The sequence below is a fragment of the Haemaphysalis longicornis genome, unplaced genomic scaffold (genome assembly GCF_048455015.1).
Source record: "Haemaphysalis longicornis isolate Haplotype H1 unplaced genomic scaffold, Haemaphysalis longicornis Haplotype H1 scaffold_49, whole genome shotgun sequence".
NCBI classification, from domain to species: Eukaryota; Metazoa; Arthropoda; class Arachnida; order Ixodida; family Ixodidae; genus Haemaphysalis; species Haemaphysalis longicornis.
This window is the reverse complement of record NW_027526384.1, coordinates 259315-280181: the sequence shown is the minus strand read 5'-3', so window position 1 is coordinate 280181 and position 20867 is coordinate 259315. Positions and strand designations below refer to the sequence as shown.

At 50.3% G+C, this 20867-nt stretch overlaps 1 protein-coding gene across 1 annotated transcript; it reads left to right on the top strand.

The window, feature by feature from the left end:
* The first annotated feature begins 13947 nt into the window (after window positions 1-13947).
* On the top strand, window positions 13948-15188 carry LOC144137729 (uncharacterized). Its single transcript, XM_077669673.1, has 3 exons — window positions 13948-14283; window positions 14807-15029; window positions 15118-15188. Exons 1-3 carry the CDS (start codon window positions 13948-13950, stop codon window positions 15186-15188), a joined length of 630 nt encoding a protein of 209 aa, XP_077525799.1.
* Window positions 15189-20867: the final 5679 nt, after the last annotated feature.

The window sequence follows — 20867 nt, the reverse complement described above, 5'->3', positions numbered from 1 at the left end:
TTTAATGAGCGATCAAAGAGTTATAGCGCAAGAAGAATATGAAGAGACGCAAACAGGAAGAGCCTATTGTCGGTGGAACTATTTATAGCGCGATCCCAATCCTGTGAACCCTTCCCTCCCCACCATTTTGTTTCCCCAGCGAAAGAATGAGATCCTGTCTCGCTGTTCCGACATTGGCGTCGCCGATTGTCCCCGGAGTGGTGGCTATAGAGTGGAGTACGCTGTGCCTCTCGACGAAATTGCCTTTCTTCTCGTGTGGTCTCACCCCCCCTCTCCTTCTTCCCCCCTTTTCTCTCTCTTTATCCATCCAGACCTAATTGTATACGCGGCCACACACACAAAAACCATGCTTATCTGTCTTTTTGTTTTTACTTTTCTCCTTTCGCTCTTTCTCGTTTTCTTCTTGGGATATATTTACACGACCTCGAATAAAAACTTGTATGCTGCGAATGAAATGGCCTCTTTGTCTGACTTGTAAAGCGGCGCCGCTGATCCTGTGCATCTCTTTGTGCGCGCGGACATAATAACAAGCGAAGCTTCTTGATGTCTTCTTCGCAGAGAAAGAGAATTCAGAGAGACACTTGCGATTGAAATCCGCAGGTGCAGCTGCAATAAACGCTTTAAGATTCATTAAACACCCCCAGAGGCGTTGCAACCATATTAAGAAGGCGGGAGACAATAAGCCCTCTTTTGATGCGAGCACTACATCCCAGGAATCAACGTTCTCCATGGCTGGAATGCGTCTATTTTCTTCACGTGCCGCCACTTGCACCTGTCACGTGACATGACGTCTTTGCAGAAATCCACTGGGCTCTCATTCTCTGTCTCCGCCAACGTGCGGACACAGCGTTTTCGTAAAGCTTCAGACTCTAACTAAGGAAACGCTTTATAACCAAGGGTTGTAAAGTCCACCGGTACTGGTGCTACGTTAAGAAGAAATATTTAACTCCGTTAGTAAATTGTATTGAAATTTTAACAATGTGTTGTCTCCACAGACTAGGTAAAACTAGTAGGAGGTGGAAGTTCGCACACCTGCAAACATTTGTGCGCCCTATATGGAGCAAGTACCTGCGCGTTTTGGAGATAGCACCACTAAATATTGTAAGTGCAATACTGTTGTGTTAAAGATATTGACAGAATATTTTAGGCACTCTGAATGGGAAAGGTAGTGGCGCTTTAGGACGGAGTGGGGTGCAGCCTTAAAGGAGCCATGAAGACAGAATATAAGTTTGTTTTATACGAAAGATTTCGCGCTTTATAGTGCCCCCAGCGTGTGTCCGGCAGCAAATGATGCTGTATTCACTGAGAAATTAATAAATTTAGGTTAAAATTTTGATTCTCTCGCGAAATCGTGTGTTTTCGCAGTGTCAGCAATGAAGTCATAAACGCGTGTATTCAAGCGAACTTCCACTGCGTCATTCGGGTTTGCGGCCTTGCTTCCCATCAGCCCTCCTGAGATGGCCCTAGTATAGTCGTTCACGAACTGTTGTCCGCCGTTGATTTGTTTTTTGAGCGTACTTGCACCTGGCCTGTTTTTGTTACTGCAGTAAGTGATCGTTTCGTGAAACCTGGGGTATCCTCGACGAACAGGGTCACGTAAGACAACGACGCTTGCGCCAATCGGCGAGTGCCGTAAAGCGGCGGAGTCCTGTGGAGCTAAAACAAGCCTAGTGCGTTCAGTACCAACAGTAGTGAGCATCGGGACATCAATGCTTACGTGCGTTTTCGTAACTTTTATTGTTTATCGCATCATTCTTACCGCTGTAAAATGAATATGCATTACACTTAAGCGCAAATGGTTCGTTGGGAAAGCCTATAAGCCGTGCTAATTTGCGTTTGCTTTTTGCTTCCACAGCACAGTTGGACTCATATGACATCATAGGTTCTGTTGTGGGAAATGAGATAGTGGGTCACATGGCCATTCCGTTTTTTCCTATTTATGTAGCTTATTTGAGCGAAGTGTGCGTTAAAAGTGGTATCAGCATGCTTCTATCGAGGCAATCTTTCGAATGGACCGAACTTGTGTTTTGTCCTCATGGCTTTAAGTATGCACTTATTCTCAGCTAAAACGAACACAGACAAATCAACACAGCACAAATAACTAGCCTACCAGTAGAATACCTGCTCCTGCCCAAGGCAAACATTTTATCTTCATTTTTTTCAGCTAAGCTTGGCGATCAGCCATCACGGTTCGATCGAAGCCTGAAATCTAATCAGGTTTCCTCGAGCTTACAGAGGTAAAATAACAAGCTTTCGTATTATTTCCTGTACCTTGCACCAAACTGTGGTGTGCTTGGCGCTCTTATAATACTGGCTCCCACTGGTGCAGCCTTGTGAAAGGACTTCGATGAATTTAAAGCTACTTTTGAGGCAAAACTTTATACTTCTACAAGTGCGTTGAAACCACCCGCCGCGGTGGCTCAGTGGCTAAGGCGTTGCGCTGCTGAGCACGAGGTCGCGGGTTCGATTCCCGGCCGCAGCGGCCGCTTTTCTGATGGAGGCGAAAAGCAAAAACGCCCGTGTGCACGAGATTTCGGCGCACGTTAAAGATCCCCAGGTGGTCAAAATTAATCCGGAGCCCTCCACTACAGCGCGCCTCATCGCCTGCGTTGCGTCGGCGCGTTAAACCCTGCAATCAATCAATCAAACTGCTGTGCGCTGTGCAAATGTGCTGTTGTGAAATGCAAACCATATGACGTCAAACTGCTTCAAAATGAGATAGATGAGCTTATGAAGTTTTTCGACTTCATCAGCAAACTCTTTGAGGCTGTCGAATTGCAAAACACAGACTTTGTTGCTACCAACAAAAACCTCGTTCAAAACAGCAATGCTATCGCACGTAAAGTCGCTGCGTGTGAGCGGTACTTCCGCGCAAACAATCTGGAAATAATTTGTGTTCCCGTAACGAATGGCGAGGAATGCGTATAGATAAACAGAAACTTTATTGGTAGCGGGATGGTAGGGATGAATCAGCCGAATCAGTGCAGGCAACCGCTGAGGGCCCTGAGGATGTGGGCCGCCAGTTCTCGTTGCTCTTGGAGACTCGCCGCAACAGCCAGCCACTCTCTGGTGTAATTGTGTGGTTGTGTATGGTTGTGGTGGCAGTCCAACTGAATGCAGTGGTAAGTAGCTGGAGTCAGGCAGTGGGGACACAGTTGGACAGGGTGTCTGACTTGCGTTGGAATAAATCGAGCCGAGTGTGTGTGTGTGCGTGTGTGTGTGTGTGTGTGTGTGTGTGTGTGTGTGTGTGTGTGTGTGTGTGTGTATGTGTGTGTGTGTGTGTGTTTTATGTATATGTTTATGCCTGCCAAATGACTACAGTTAAACGAGGATATTATGAAGTTGACAAAAATTCCCAATTTTTCGTTACATGCAGGTTTTCGTTACATGCAGGCTTAGAGTTAGGGTTCGCGTGAGTGAAGTAGAAACAAAACCAAAATGCCTGACATCAGTGACGGTGAACTCACCCTTCAAGGATTTATTTCACAGTGCAAACTGCGTAATTCGCGCCAGACTCTTTTCCAAACAAGCTTAGTCACTACACGGCACTCCAAAGAAGCAAGTTAGCTTACCCCCGCGTGCACACACGTAACTTTAGTATCACTTTTGCCTTTTTATTCATGGAGGTACCTTAACGAGTTCAAATGAACAAACTAATGCTGAAAGGGCGCCTTTTCGTGAATTCGATAAACTTGGTAGTAAATGTTAGGTTCTTTCGTTGTTGTTGAAGATGATGATCTGCGTTGGTGCCTGATGGTGGCGGCACTGATGACACGACGACGATGGTTGATGAGTGTTTTTAAACTGTATATTTAAGCTAAAGACATATACAGAGAACATTGACAGACTGAAGATAGAGTTAACAAAGTAAGAAATAAAGTGGGATTCCTGGTCAGCTAAGACTTCGTGCACGCGGCACCCCCGTCAGCTACGGACCCTGACCTGAGAATACCCAAGTGGTGAGATCCTCCCTAGCCTGACCTGGCTAGCCCGGCAATACGCCGGGCGTGCATAGCACATTAAAACCCTGAGGATTCGACCCCGAGACCTCGTGTCTCATGGTTTTGATGGGTTACTTAGGCTCCACCCCCGATACACAGGCCAATCGGTATCACCTGGCGCCCTGATTGGACGGATTACCAAATCCGGGCCTAAACCGTGGTGGGTAACGCCCCTCCGTAACCCTCAAACGCTGGTCACTCTCTCCCACCAGAAAAACAAGGAAGAGATCAAAAGTAAACCAAACAAACACGACAAACACTCAGACACCCGGGGAAACACGTGCAAGCGCCCGGGGCAAGCTTTTACGCACGCGGCTTGCGTTGCCCGTTCCCACGCCTGCACTTTACGCGTATAACGCCTTGTCCAAAGCTGGACCGCCACCACAAATGCGGGGTGACCCGTATCCGTTCCTCTTAACGAACGCAGCGCGCCCTCGAGGCTCCCCGCCATTGACAGGCGATCCTCCGCAGAAACCATATCGGACGCGCGGACCCCGCGGCGCCGCATTCCCAGCGAAACGTCTTCGCACTTCCTTACTGTGCGCGCGGGCCAAAAAAGACCTAACCACCGCCCAACTGGCTAAACGAGCACGCAGGCGGCCCCCGAAGCAACCGCCGCCACGTCCGCGGAAAGCGAATCGAGCATCCGACCCACGCTTTCCCATGCTCGTACTGTGCTCTTGCCGTTCAAAACGACGTCACAGCCCAGCTGAGGCTCAAAACAATTCGTCTCCACGCAGGCGGCATGATCCAAAGGCCGCCTGCTGTTGACAGGCTGGCTGCCATAAAGCCCTTCATGCGCCCTTCAGGGAACCGCCGCTTCCCACGCGTTAGACTTTGCAGCGTCGCTGGCGCCTGCAACCCTTACATTGGTGCACTTTTCCGAACCCAAAATCGGAAAAGGGGGCTATAGCTGGTATACTGTACCGGGTGGCGATGTTCTTTTTTTTGCGCCGGTGGAAAATTACGAGCTTCTCTGGAAAAGACGAAACTTTTCGTTTTCCGGCGCAGAAAGCATCAACGGATAGCAGGGGAGATTCGCGACTACATGCCGACAGGAAGTCCCAGCACCTTACCGACACCGCACTCGCATGTCGAAACGCACGGTAGTTTGCGGTGTGGGCGAAATTAACTAAATTAGTGCATCTCTCCTGCAGATTCGTTTACAAAAAAAGGGGCTATCACATTAACGTGAAACTTGGGGACGAACGAAGCATGCATTGTCTAAGTGTATTGAAATATTGTAAGTCTCTCTCTTGCCACACGACGCGCGGTGGTATACGCGACATCCCAATTACGAAGACGGAGGAGAAGTGAAATTATACACGGAGAACCGCAAATTTTAAAGTTAAAGCGAGTGCGGAGCGAAATAGAAGCAAGAAAGCACCCACAAACGAAAAATGAGCGTCCCGGTGTGTTCTTTTAGTACGCGTTTTGGCCCATGCAGATGAAACGTTCTAGCACGACGCTTCGGAAAACGAGTGTCCCGGTGTTTTGGTACCATGACCACATAATAATACGACACGAAACGACGACGACGACATGAGACGCCCGGTGTTTTGGTATCGTGGCCACATAAGAATACGACATGAAACGACGATGGCATGAAACGACGACGACATGAGACGCCGACAGCCTGAGCCCCTGAAGTGCTTGGCCCCTAAAAGTGCAAAATACAATGGCCCATCAGCGTAGCGAATTCATCTCATCAAGGTTAACCGTAAGAGTGTTTTCGTTACATGGAGGTCGCAAACACATGGGCTTCAATGGGACTTGTTGCGACCGTTTGTGCCGACCCGAGCCGAGCTCCGTCGCCTCCGACATACGTTTGGTAGCGTGGTGTGAAGCGAGCGGCCAGCCGCTGTTGCAGCCGTGAAGAAGTCCAGAAGCCGTAGGCTAACGTAACTGTTTACTTCATAGCGAGAGGTGAGCCGAAGCCAAAGAACCCACCTGTACTGTTACACCGACGGGCGAGGTAACAGTACAGGTGGGTTATAGCGCTTGCAGGGGTCGTATTTATACCCAAAAACGTGAACGGTCAAAATAGCGTTCCCCCTAGATTGTGCACACGCCACAAACGTTACAGACACACACCACATCCTTTCCAGAGTTCGTGAGCAGTCGGTAGCAGCGGCGCACGCTGAGCCCGAGATAAGGGAGAGAGGAGGACTCCGTTGTGATCGCGGGGCCTCTGTGACCTTGAAGCGCGTTGAGGCGTGCTTCGCCGGTAACCATCGAAGTTTGAAACACGCCGAAAGCAAAGCGTCTGACCCAGGCTTGTCGAAACATGAAAACATGAGTCACCGACACGGTGGGGCTTCTTGCGTCGGCACGCCATGGAGGCTTCGCCGCACAGCCGAGGAGTGTTGCAGGAAAGTACGGCGGCGGGCCGAATCGTAACAGCTTCTCCGCCGGAGGTCCGAGATACCGATGGATAAGGGTCTTCAACCGTTGTCCGGAGGGATGCCTTCGGAGAGAAGTGCTCGCCAGATGCTCGACTCCAGACTTGGGCTGTACGACACCGTGCTGGAGCTTCACCGGGGCCTGTAACTGGACGCCCCAAGATCGTCTCTGGCTTGGTGAGGCAAGCAACAGGACAACACAGTTGAGACAACCGCATCGCCGGCAAGTGCGAAGACAAATCGACACTGAAGCTCTACCAGGATTTTTGTTGTGATAAAATACGATAATACGTAACTGCACTAATTATGTTTTAGCCAAGCAGTACTTTAGACAAGCACACAAACTTGAAAGGTGACATTTTGCATGATTGTAAATGTCCCACACAAAAAAACGTAATCGTAAAGGGCGAAACCCGCTCCAGGAAAAACAATGCAATTGAGAAAGTCAGGCGTCTACAGGTCACTTCTCACGCAGAGAGCTGCGATTTAAGCTCTCGTCATTGCCCTGAGCTTTCCCCAATTTGTACCGCACTTTAGGTGCGCCTGTTCTCTGAAAACGACTGCTGCGACCGCGTGAAAGGGCAACGGCCGTTGTTTTCGACAAAGGTCGAGCGCGCGGAGGAGCGAGAGGGATTTTCCATCGTTCAAACGAGTGGCGCGCACTCCTTCTTGGAGGCGACGTTCCCTTGGCGTGATACGAGCTCACGGCTTTGCCCTTCGGCGGGCCCGCACTGAAACACGTGCCGCAAGTACGCGCAGAAGTTTTTCCTCTCTCCTCGTTGCTCGCCTTTTCCCGAACGCGTTCGGCAAGCGAACATCGGAACGCGTTTTCAAAGTTTTCGTTCTCTCCTCTAAGCTGGTCGGTTCCCGACTTCGGCTCAGCCACATGCGACACCGGATTCTCAACTAGCTCAGCCGATGTTGGCCTATCATCGGGAGCATCAGCTGGGAGTGACAAGGGCACGAGGAACTCTTTAGACACCTTGTAGTGCTTGTAATTCCCAACAGTCCCTACCTCGTCGTCCCTCGCACTTTCGGCGGCAGCCTCAGCCCGCGAAGACCGAAGCGTTTCCCGTTCTCCTTCCTCACTGCCTGAACTACTCTACAACCACGCAGCCCTGTCTCTAAAGACAGCTCACCCACCCCAGACACCTGAATCTCTACGAGCTCGGCTGGCCGTTGCTCGAGGTCAGCACCTGAGCTGGTGGCAGGACGGAATTAGCTTGCTCAGTGGCGAGATGGTCATGACTCCCAATTGAACCGTGCAAACAGTTTGCTGCTTCGACTACAGGCTTTCCCACCACGTCGCCAGTTTCTGCACTACCGCCCGAAGGAACAACCTCCGTTTCAGCGGACTAGTGTTGCCTTTCGGTAGCCTCATGGTTTACGCATTCCAGCGAAACCTCGCTATCTCGCGAAATGTTCATGTTCAGATCGGTAGCCGTTCCCAAGGCCTCCCGCGAATATGAACCGTCTGAACACTCCGCCGAGATCCCCCAAAGAAATGCCGACACATTGTTGCACTCAGTGGACACGCACTGCCCTCTGCCGACAGCCTGAGCTAATGCGTCGTGGTTATCTCTCTTAGCCACGCTGTCGCGCTGCTGGGCCGCAACAGTCGCTTTCGACTCGCGCTCCCGAGCGTCTGCTACTGACAGCGCTGGCACGGGGATTTCCTCGAAAACTAGGTCTTTTTCGAGCAATAATTCTAACTCAGGCTTCACTTCTTCCCGCTTGAGTTGAATATCACGCCCTCTTTTTTTGTTCTCCCATTGGAGTCTCTCTCCCTCGAGCTCCTTTCTTTCCCGTTCGAGGCGCTCGAACTCGAGGTCGAACTCTCGCATCTTTTCCTCATGTTTGAGTTTCTGCTCTCGCATTCTTTCCTCGTGTTCCCGCAGGAATTTCTCATGTTCTCGCTTCTCTCGCTCGCGTTGGTGCTCAGCTGCCTCTGCAGCCTGACGCTTAGCGGTCTCCCTGTCAATGATCCGCTCAATGCATACCGACAGCTCGTCATCGTCAGCCTCAACAGCGAGTAAAGCCTGTATCAGACCTGGCTTTCTCAGCGAGTCCGAAACACCCAAGCGCAACTCTTTTGCAAGCTCCAACAACTGCGGTTTTTTGAACGCCTTCAAATTCCTGGCCGGTCTAGAGTACTGCTTTCCCACTGCTCCAAAAATGTTTTGCGCAAATAACCCACGCGACAAAAGCACACGCCCTACCAGCTATCCTCAGAAGCCCGGCAAAACTCAGTGCAGAAGAGTCCCGCACTCACCATTGACCGCCCTGAATTCTGCGGAGTCCGAAGCCGCCTTGACGTCCGTGGTGTTGGGTCTCGCACCGCTGGCTCCAGGAGTTACGAAGTTGCCATACGACCGCTGCCAACCAGTTGTTGCGAAAGGGAGGGCCGACCCGACCCGAGCTCCGTCGCCTCCGACATACGTTTGGTAGCGTGGTGTGAAGCGAGCGGCCAGCCGCTGTTACAGCCGTGAAGAAGTCCAGAAGCTGTAGGCTAACGTAACTGTTTACTTCACAGCGAGAGGTTAGCCGAAGCCAAAGAACAATACCCCGACGGGCGAGGTAACAGTACAGGTGGGTTATAGCACTAGCGGAGGTCGTATTTATACCCAAAAGCGTGAACGGTCAAAACAGCGTTCGCTCTAGATTGTGCACACGCCACAAACGTCAGACACACACCACACTTTTTCCAGAGTTCGTGAGCAGTCGGTAGCAGCGGCGCACGCTGAGCCCGAGATAAGGAAGAGAGGAGGACTCCGTTGTGATCGCGGGGCCTCTGTGTCCTTGAAGCGCGTTGAGACGGGCTTCGCCGGTAACCGTCGAAGTTTGAAACGCAGCGAAAGCGAGGCGTCTGACCCAGGCTTGTCTAAACGTGAAAACATGAGTCACCGACACGGTGAGGCATGTTGGGTCGGCACGCCATGGAGGCTTCGCCGCACAGCAGAGGTGTGTTGCAGGAAAGTACGGCGGCGGGCCAAATCGTAACAGGCTGGTAATGGGGAATTGAAAACTTCGTTAAAGGAGCCATGAAGAGAAAACAGAAGTTTGTTTTATTCGAAAGATTAGGTGTTTAATAGTACCCTAAGCGCTTTCCCGGAAGCAAATGATGCTTTATTCACTGAGAAATAAAGCAATTTAAACCAAAATTTTAAATCTCCCGCTAAATTGCACATTTCGTGACGTGAACAATGGCGTCATACGAGCCGGTCCATGAAACAGATACTTTGTATGTCGACTCCATATAGCACCCACACGCGGGAATCAAACAGGAACCGGAACTCGTGCCGAAACCGAGACGGCGGCCATTTTAAAAATACTAGTAAAACCTAGTGCACCCGCAGCCCTAGACATGGAATCGCCTGATCCGGAGAACAAATCTCTCACCGAGAAGCTCGAGCTTGCATTTAACAACCTCACACCACTTGAACGCTCAATGCTTCTAAGTGCACGAGCGGCAGGAGTTGTGGGATACGCGGATGGACCGGAAAGCGACCATTCCGCGACCGGAAAGCGACCATTCCGGCACCACTGCCTCGTCAGCCCCGTCGCGACGGACGAATACAGACTGGTACGTATGTGCCGTATTTTTATTACGGTTAATAATAGTTCTATTTCAGTAGCAGTATCGCTTATGCCAGTTGGCTGGTGTCGTGTAAAGAAAGCCGTTCGCGCGAGCTCTCTGCTCCGACCAGAAAGATACGAGCGTCAATGCGCGGTGTGTACGGCATTTTTTCCCCCAAGGTCAGAGCGCTTTGATGGCGATTTGACGAAGTCGGCGACGAGCGCCAGCATGTCCCAGGAGTGAGCTAACGTAAGGGTCCCTGCCGTAATCACTTCCTCGGAAATGAAGCGAGCACACTCGTACTTCCTTTAGCTCTCTTTCTCCTCCGTTTGCAAAGTTAACAAAACGTAGCCACTTGCCTCGCCGAGGTTCGTCGTTGGGCAGCACATGAAAGGAAATCTCCTCACCGGCGGGGATGTCGCACTCCCTCGACTATTTGCCCGTACTACATGGGCATTTCAAAACGCAGCAACGAAATTTCATCGTAAAGTACTCGAACAAACTGAAGTTTTCAGTGGTTGTAAACTGGAAAAGGGCTCCTAACAACAGCAGCAAGCCAACGCGATTCCGAAACTTCTGCGACGACTGTCACTATCTCGTCGCTGCTTGCTGTTCCTTACTCCCCTCGTTTCTATTTTTATCTTTGCTGGTTTTATCCTCCTGTGAAGGGATTACGATACCAAGCAAGGTCGCGGCTGTGCGTGCTGGGACGGTTCGTTGGCCCCGAAGAGCCTCGAACACGAAAATTCGTCTGCGCGACGGTGGCGACGGCGAGATGTCGAGTTCGGCTGGCGGTAGTTTCGTACGCATTGGCATACACGCTTGCGTGTTTATTCGGAACTTCAACCGTTTACTCCACCATTCTTAGTGTCATAAAAGGAATGTGCAGTATTTTTAACGGGCATATAGCTAACTATGCAAACTGGTAAGCCCTGCCTAACGTGCGTTTGCTTTTGCCGGCCTCCGCCAATGGCAGAGCATTCTCGTGTGACATCATAGGTTCTGTTGCGGGAAATGAGCTGGTGGGTCGCTTGGTCATTCCCTTTTTTCTTAATTATGTAGCTTGTAATTATGTAATTATGTAGAGGCAATCTTTCGAATGAACCAAACTTGTGTTTTCTCTTCATGGCTCGTTTAACTTCAGGAATGTGTTACAGAGGGGTTCTTTACACCCATGTTTAACTGTATATACCTTCTGGTCAAGGGGTAAGCACGGCGTGTAGAGGATGAAACATGCAGCGGGTTCTAAGTCTGCTAACTTCGATTGTCAAGCAGCTTGTGGATGCGATTGGCTGCACGTTACAGACCGAGGACCTTGATACAGCCCACCGGGTTCCAACATACAACGTTACCCAGAATAAAATAATTGTGAGGTTCTCTTCACGCGACAAACGTACGGAATTGCTCTCTAACACTCGTAAGTCTCGCCCTAGAACTGCTTGCCTTGATATTCTTAGGGAATCGCCTAAGGAGACCGCAGATAATTCAGCAGGTCAGGAAGCGTCAAACACAGAAAATCATGAAGATAAAAAATCCAGAGTGCAACCCATCTACGTGAATGAAAAGTTGACTCCTGGGGCTAAAAGTCCGTTTGCTAAAGAACCCGAACGTGAAAATCTCGTTGTTCCCACTTCCATTGAAACCGGTAAAACACGAAAGTGAAATGTGCCTTTACAGGAGCAGTTGAATGTTTATTGTGCATCGATATGAACTTGCACATCGCTATTTATATTTCGTCGGTATAGCATCGTTATACTCACCAACGTTATACACTGGATTGCACACGCGCCGGAGCATTGCGTAAATCCGACTGAAACCACGGGCGCTCGCAAACCGTATGTGCGAACGAAACCAAACGGGTTGTCAGCGGATCGTATGGCGAATACACGGTCTGCTGCAGCGAAAGGAGCAGCGAACCGTGTCAGCGGACCGTGTCACGAGCGCAATGTTTTCAAGTCGGTTTCCCTGCAGCTTGCTCTGCGCGTCCCCGACACACGTATACGCGCTGGCACCGAGGCGACAACTGTCGGATTCGCGTCTCCTAGATGGAAGCACCATCTAATAGGAAAGATTTCTTTTGCAAGGGCACACATTTTTTGATACATAGCGAGGCAATTTCTTTAAACTTTATCCACATCTTATTGACGTCACTTTCGTCATTGAACACTTCCAAAGAAAACGACGTAATCAATCATGCTCGTATCATCGGCCTGAAATTGCGCACGTGTCTGACGCTTTCTGTTTTGAAGCGTTTTGTTTTCACTGTTAGCGTTAAAGTGTGTAGTTAAATAACTATACCACCCGTTCCTTCCATGTCCAGAGATTTTAACAGACTCTTTCGGTCGACCAACCGGTGATATAGGGAAATGCAAGAGTTTTTTTTTACTGTACTCCATCGGTACCACTTGGAAAGCTTACGCTATTAAAAGCTGCCCCCCCCCCTTCCCCCCCCCCCCCCTTACTGCATCAGGAGCAGCTTTCGCTGCTCGGAACGGATGCTCTCGAACGGTATGAAAGTGGGGCACGTCATATCTGGGGCGCTATTCCAGAAGGCCCGAGATAGCTCGGTCCCGAGTTTCCAGCTGCTCGAGTTAACAAAGTAGTGGTAGTAGAGCATCCCATAAACCTCTAGCGATACTGGTGAAATCGCGCGTAGCATTATCAGCGCGCCCAGTTGAGGCCGCTCACGTTGAAAAAACACAGTTTGCACGAACATCCGCGTGCAGCCCCGTCTAGAATCGAGTTGCATAATACACTCCGTTATGTAAAGTAGATAACCCAGCTATTCCTTTTAAAACTCCGGCCCTTTTTAAGCTCCGCCCTGAAAAAGCGGCGCGGGGCGGCTCCGATTTTCTCGGTGTTCTGTTCTTCCACTGAAATCTGTTTGTTACACGGTTTGAGGGCGGCTCCAGTGCAGCTCAGCGCAAGCCCAAAACAAGTAAGCGAGGAAGTTCACTGTAGGGAAGGGAACGCACCCTTTTTCCGACTGTCAGACTGACCGGCTTTGTTTACGTGTGAACGGCGGGCGTAGTATCAGACATCTCCCCTATTTAGCGTGTCATGAGCGTGTTTCAACATTTTACGAGTGCGTTTTAGACGTTGAAGGTGTGTCATCTGTCGTCGATTGTGTTTTTTTCTGTGTATGAATACGGCTGCCGTGGGAAAATCTTGTCTTGGCCGCTCCTATCCACTTCGTTCGGACCGAACCCCCCCCCCCCCCCCCCCCCCCCCCCCCCCCGTGGCTGGCTGCATTTGACTGACGTTGGCCTGGGGACGTCATTCGTTCATTGTTTTGTGCTAAGCTTTGCTAGCGGTGCATCTAATGCAAGTGACTGCGTGCCTGCGACGCTACCCCATCGGCGATGTGGACGCCATGGCAGCCATAGTTGGGCGGGGCTTCGGTCGCTACGCCGCACCCACGAATGGGCTGGGTGTGTGTGATTGACACGAGAACTCGCAAGAAACTCGGGAGGGATATTGCGCGGCCGAGTTGAACTCGTGACGCTCGTTCTGGCGGCTGCTGCGGCATAGATCATGGTTCACGGTCGCCGTAACAGGCATATATTATGCCGAGAGAGTTTTTCCTTTAGCGGAGAAGGAATTTCAAGCCTTTTTTCGTCTCTTGAAAATACTGTGCATTGGCTGTGCATCCATCTGACACCCGACCCCCTTTACGGCGACTTTGAGGCGGCTTTCGCTTCATAACTGCCGAGGAGCAAGTGCTGCGTGCGCTGCGGTTTTACGCGACCGACACCTTCCACGGAAGCGTTGGTAGCGACCGCACCAGCGACCGCCCTAAGTCGACAGTCAGTCGGTGTGTATAGTGTTCATGTGACGTCACTTCCACAGTGTGACGTTTCCGCCATACGCTTCCGCCATACCTGGGTACCTCCGTGGATACCTACGCCGTGCCGCAGTAGCCATGCCGTTCGCGTGCTGACTGCTAGCCACCAGTTTGCTGCGCACGATGGCGAAAATTAAGCCGGGTGGTTTTATGCCGTCGTATTTCGACGAGCTCGTCGGAGCAGCGAGAGCCCGATACGAGGTGAAAGTGCGAATGTGCGACGACGTGGACCCGTACCGGCTTTCGATCGGAAGCGACGCTACCGCGGACGCCGACTTGTTGCCTTCTACCACCTACACGGATATATTTAATTACCTTGTTCTGACCACGAATTTTGTGACACACGAACAAATGAAGGCGTACAAGTCCTTCGAGGCCCACAACTTCTTCACCACCGGGTGGGTGAAGGGCATCGCAGTGAAGCATCTCCCATCGAAACGTCGGATCGTGCTGAGCGACGTTTACGCGAAATGCACGTTCCCAAACAAACAAAAAAAAAAGTAGTTTATACAGCGCTAAAGTGTGCTTAGCCTCGTGTGCTCAACAGTGACGAAACTTTGGCTCCTTTTACCGCATTAATTGAATCAGGCAGTAAAAAAAAAACGCAAGTTCGCGATTTCGCGTGGTCACTACGTACCGGAACATCAGAATGCCTGCTCTTTCTTTTTTTTTCGCTGGTTAGCACTTTAGTATGTAGTGGAGTACCTGTGGTAGACATAGTGATGTTCATAATTAACCAGACAGCGTTTTCTGACCCCTCCCTCAAACATATGTTTAACCCAATTTCCCTGCTTTTCACATTGCCAGCAACATTTGTGAGCTTCATTAACCCCGTCCCGTTGACGATTTTTATCACGCTTTCAGCAGCCCTCTTCTCTGCTGACAGCAACAATCCTGGATGCCCATCATTTCTGTCTGTATGCCACCACATATTTTGTTAGTTAAATTTTTAAAGTGTCATTCGTTTATATTTTTTTCCCAGGTCAACCACTCTCAAAGGCTCCGGGACCCACCGTTGAAAACCTGGATTTTGGCCTGTGCTGATGGCAGTATCATAACTGCCCACTGCACTTGCATGACAGGAGTGGGCGAGGCGTGCTCACACGTTGAAGCGACGTTGTTTGCCGTCAACACTGCAGTACGGATAAGGGATGCGAAAACATGCACCGAAAAGGACAACATCTGGCTGCCAGCACACAAACCGCGTGCAGAATACAAACGCCTATGCGACATCGACTTTTCGTCTGCCCAGTCTAAGAGGAAACGAATGGACAGTGCCCTCCCTGTTTGCAGTACAGAAGATGAGCCTGACCTCCCCGCATCAAGCTGTCCTGTCCCGCCTGCACCTACAAACGAAGAGCTAGAACTCTTTTATTCCAGAGTTGAAACATCCGGTGTGAAACCGGCAGTGTTTATGGTTCTTCCGCATTACTGTGAGATGTTTGAACCACCACAGAACAGGGAACCACAGCTGTTTACGATGTTGACATGCCCAGAAGCACAGTCTGAGGACTTGCCAGCACTCGTCTCCCGCAGCGAGAACTTTCTTGCACAGCTGCGTGTAAATGAAGAAATGATACGCTACGTAGAAAGTAGCACAAGAATACAATCAAACTGCCCGAAATGGTATGCATATCGGACTGGCCACATAACAGCGTCTGTAATGAAGACTGTTTGCTGTACAAGCATCGGCACACCCTCGGTCAGCCTCATCAAAAAATATGCTACCCTGACAAGAACAAGTTTTCCACAGCAGCCACAGCATGGGGATTGAAGCATGAAGCTGACGCCCTAGGCAGCTATGCTGCAGAAAAAAGGAAACACCACGTCAACTTCTCGTGCTCAAAGTCGGGTGTCTGGCTCAGTGAACAAAACCCCTTCATTGCGGCCATCCCAGATGCATTAGTGCACTGTGAATGCTGCGGTAAGGGCACTGTTGAGGTGAAGTGCCCGCGTTGTCTTTGGTTGCTGGTGGGCTTCACGAAGCATGCAGCAAAAAGGAATTTTGTCTGGAGTATGCCAATGAAAACTTGCGGGTAAAGCGGACCCACAGCTATTATTACCAAATCCAGACGAAAATGGCTGTGTGCAGGTCTGCCTACTGCGATTTCGTTGTCTGGTCCCCAACATTTCTGCACGTCGAAAGAGTGCCAAGAGATGATGCCTCTTTCCAAGGTGTGCTACCGCAGGCTGAGAAATTTTTCACCCAAGTAATCTTGCCAGAGCTCTTTGCAGAGAATTCTACAAGAAAGGAGACAACGAACTCCGGAAACAAAAGTGGTGCGGAGTCATTTTGCTACTGTGGAGGCCCTGAAGCAGGCAAAATGGTCGCGTGCGATTGGAGGCAGTGAAAATACAAGTGGTTCCAGTACAGCTGCCTTGGAATCAAGCGTGCTCCAAAACAGAAGGCATGGTTCTGCTCTGAATGTGCCAGCAGCTGAAAAGTTTCTCTGGAAGACCTCTAGGCAATGTTTAAACAAACGTTTGGTTAGAAGTATCGCTATCTTGCCTAAGAAATACAGAACCTTATTCATTGCTACAAACCCCCAACGGTGACTTTTGTCTTTGATCCTGCTCATTGGATCATGCTGCAGTTTTGTGTTAAACATAACTTCGCTGCATTTTGCTAAAATATGATACATAACAAATCACAAAAAATTAGACACAGGCAATGCTTAGAATTTATTGCCAAATTGACACACAGAGAAGTGAAATAGTTATACATATGCTAAGAAACACTATGCAAGTGTAGCTAGAGATGGCTACCTGCTAAACCAAAACAGCTTTACTCACATACAAGCAATGATACAGCGGTGAATCATGCAGCTACACAAACTTTGAACAGCATTTCAAATGACAACAAATAACAGTACACATCAGATGGGAAGCAGTAGGGCATGTCAGCAATTTGGTGCTTGAACTTTTTGCCCTAAAGGCGGCGACAGTCAGCACTCTTTCCTTTAATGGGCGTATCTAAAAGAGGGCCACCTCTTCAAATGCAAAAGGGAAGAAGTGACACACAACATTCCATCCGAGCAGCCGGCCGCACTGGTACTACGTCTTCGCATCTTTTGCATTGTCTCAACTAGCAGCGACAGGTTCTGCGCTTCTGACTTGAGAAATTATGTCCCCCTCCTCTCAGCGCGTCACATACCACTGTACTCGAGAACACCGGCCAGCACAGTAGGTGCTAGTTCTAATTATCTGTGGCGGAACTTACTCGCATTCGAATTAACATGTTCTTTTTATACAGACTTGTATGGATGCTTAACCCAGTGCAGTGGCTACGGCGTTGGGCTGCTAAGCCCAAGGACGTGAGTTTGATTTATTGCGGTGGCTGCTTTTCTGATGGAGGCAAAAAGCAAAAACACCCGTGTGCCGAGATTTTGGCACACAACATTTCCCAGGTTCAAAATTAAACCGTAGCCCTCCACTACAGTGCACTTAATGGCCCAAGTGTGGCTTCGATGCATTAAACCCCACAAGCAGTCGAATGAACGAGTTTTAACTATACTGTTAGTGACTGGATTTTTTCGTCTCGCTGGTCATCACTCTGGATCATTAGTCTCGTTCGCAGGCACTACAGATGGGCACAGGTTTGCGAGAGCACAGCACACCGTAACTATCTTATCCAGTGCGGTGTATTTATCGCCTGACTTTACGGTCACAAAATCTATCGGCTGAACAGCTTTCATGATGATGAACTTAATGCGAACCAGGCCGATGACCCTTTCGACGTGTATTCTGACACTGGCAAGTTTGCGGGTTTTGGCAACTTCCAGTGCTGACAGCTGATTTTTGCCTTTAGTGAAGGCTGGAATGTGCAGTGTAGCACAGTACAAGCCAACACTGTCTGCGATGTCGAAACCCCTGTCTGCAAGCACAACGTCACCATGTGTGAGTTTATCGAGGAGACCACACTGCTCCGTGATGTGTTAGTCGCTCGTTCTCCCTCCCCACCCTTCCGATATGAAGTTTATCGATCCTTGGGGACTTATGCCAATGACGAACTTTGCAGTGTTACTGCCTTTGTACTGAGACCACGTCTCGCTCCTCGCAAGCAAAGACAACGGCCGTTCAATCTTTATCTCGAAACAGTGTATTATGACTGCCACGTTGGTTCCGAAGGAGTCAACAAATGCTTGCGGCATTGTCCTTTACAGTTCCCTGCGAGCTGGCCACACTATTTGCGACTGGAGTCGCCAGAACGCACCATGAAGCCACCTCTCCAGGATCCTACTTACAGTGGAGTGCGAGATTCCAAACCTGTAAGCAAGATCCTGGAGAGGGAAGTTCCATTTCAGTTTCATAAAAAAAAAAGAAATTCCTGAAACTTTGCCAGGCTATGTTGAGGCGTGTGCCTCACAGCAACTTCGACAAGCTGAAAAATTGCAAAAAGGAGAGAAAAGTTAGCTACTACTGTATAAAAAAAATTACGCCCATCTTCCCGTGAGGGAACCCTGGTGTGATGCGATGCATCGGGGGTTCAATTGGTGTTTCCGTTGGGTTGATTCTCTAAATCGGGTGAAACATGTTGTGACGCGAAGTCGAACGAGAGCGAGCGCCGACTGAACCGCCGCAGCGCGCTACCCGCTTTATATTTACAGTGCCTGAAGGAGAGGAGACAGCAGAGGAGAGTCGCGCATGCGCGCACTTGCGCGACGGGAGCGGAGCGAAGCGAGCGAAGCGCGGGCAGGCAGCTGTTGTTTATGATAATGAGACGAAGTGAGAGTGTTGCGCACAGCTGTCGGAGAGAAGAGCGGAGTCGCGCATGCGCAGGTGGCGTGCGGATGCCGCCGATGCCGACGCAGGAGGGACATGCCTCAGAGCAAGAGATGCGTCGCATCTAAAACTTTAGCAACATATTGTTGAAGTGTCGCCTCCGTCACCTCCCCGTCATCCTTCTTCGCCGTTAAAATGCGCACTTCACCGGCCAACCTCTGGTTGTCTGTGTCTAGGGCTTCCAAGACAGCTTCTAGATGTTGTTTCCGCTGCTCTAGTGCGTGGAGGTGGCAAGTCAGCTTTTCATTTTCTGCCTGGATGGCTTGCAATTCTGCCCCAATGAGCTGCGTTTGAAGCTCTGCATCTGTGAGAGCAATAAAAGCCACGTCATTACTTGACAGCACTTTTCAATAAGACACCATTTGTGTTAACAAAAGGCTGGTACCGCAAGCAGACCTTTTGATGGCCTCTCGTCTAGTGAAGCACTTGGCAGGGGTGCAGGATCCATAGAACGGGGCCCACCACTAGCCTCGCTGTCTTTTGACGCGGAGAGAGAGAGAGAGAGAACACTTTATTGGCTGAGGAAGCGACCAAAGAGAATTGAAGTCCTTATGTTGGCGACGGGTAAGGGCTGAACGTCCACCCCACCAGGACGTCTTCTCCTTGAGTTAGGTGGGTGAGCTCGTGGTGACCGTAGGCCGATGCCTTTCGGCGACCTCTTCCGCCCTCTTGACCAGGCGTACCTGTAGGTCCGGGTCGGGGCTGCGAAGCGAGGCCTCCCACCTCTCCTCAGAAGGGATTTCGGGGAAAGGGTCCTGGGGGCATGCCCAGATGATGTGGGCCAGGTTGGCATGAGACCCACATAAGGGGCACGCCGAGGTTGGGTAAAGGCTGGGGTGGATATGCGTCATAACGGCCCGCATCAGCGAAGTCTATTGTCACATTTGCCGTTCCGGTGACCGATTTTCTGCTGCGTCGCTTCACACGTTCGTACCGTTCAGTCTTCTTGAGGACACCTTTGTCACGACCGTAGCCTAAATGCTGGCTAGGTGCCCAATCAGGGTTATTGTCATCCATCAGATTTGATGGCTTTCCTGCAAACAAGGAAGCATGGTTTGTCAACTGTTTGTCAGTGTTTAGTTTGATTCAAGTTTTCTCAGTCTGCACCCGCTAAGCAGGTTGTTAAGTCTGCTCACTAGAGAAGGGCAAGCAAAAAGCAAGAGGTGCGACGCTGTGCTGAACAGAATCGCCATGCATGACTTCAGCAGCGGCGAGAAACAAGCGCTTGCGGGGAACGACTGTTTGACTACCACCACGGAGCAAGATACTACCACTGCCATGGCTCGTGACTCGTAATTGCGACGTGACTCGTTCAAGCCCCGTACCCAGCGCACACACAGCCTGAAAGCCCTACTAACGCCATGTCACTAACAGCAAATTAAGGAAATAAAAGCACAAAGCCCTCAATCACATGCAGTGAACCGCACGGAGCCCGAAACGGCCGGGCGTGGCGAAGGGCGCGCAGGTAATCGCTGTAAACAATCTGTTTATTTAGATAGCACTCACCCGTGACGAAGTGGCGTCCGCAGACACGTATGTTGTCGAGGTTCTTCAAGTCGTTCCTGTTAATGCCCACGAGCCAAACACGCCGGCGCTTTTTGGACAGCTGCAATGTCCGTTCGCAATGTCGGGTTATGACTTTGGGCAAAGAAAACATTCCCACGCCTTGCTCCTGTTCGCGGACTTAGCAGACGACTTGCTTCTACTCCTACAGCCGAAAATTGCACAAATTGGCATCTTGAAGCCAAAATAAGCGAACGCAAGCAGAGCGTAATACTTAAAACAAGGCAGTGGCCTCGTTCGTCAACGGGCCCGAGGTGCGCGACAGCGTCAGTAGGCATGGCGCTGGCGCGTACCGGAAGTGACGAAGCGGCGCTCGGTGACGCGCGTGCACACTATGTATAGGATTACTGCAGACAAGCCTTTCTCCTTTTTTAGGTGGTTAGCCGGACATGGCTTCCGCAGGTTCTACCATGCGTTTATCTGTCTGCAGCCACAGCGTACGCTTCAGCCGCGACCACGGTCGCGACCGCTCGATGGAAAGGTTTCCATTGAGTGGCCGTACGTACTTCCGTTATCGTTGCTAGCAAAACTTTCCGATGTGGCGTTGCATGACCGTGCGCTTCATTTATCGTCAGCGCGGCACACGGTTTTCTTGAGGCGTTTCGTGTCACACCATTTTTGCGAAAACTTTACTCCCAGGATAGTATATAATCAACGACGTGCGTTTATTATCGGAGGCGATTTTTACGCATTTCAAC

Excerpts from the sequence above, each read along its gene's own strand:
- LOC144137729 (XM_077669673.1), top strand. The coding sequence starts at position 13,948 with ATGGCGAAAATTAAGCCGGGTGGTTTTATGCCGTCGTATTTCGACGAG. Across the intron at positions 14,284-14,806 it reads GTCGGATCGTGCTGAGCGAC|GTCAACCACTCTCAAAGGCT; the intron begins GTTTACGCGAAA and ends TTTTTTTCCCAG. Across the intron at positions 15,030-15,117 it reads GCTGCCAGCACACAAACCGC|TACAGAAGATGAGCCTGACC; the intron begins GTGCAGAATACA and ends CCCTGTTTGCAG.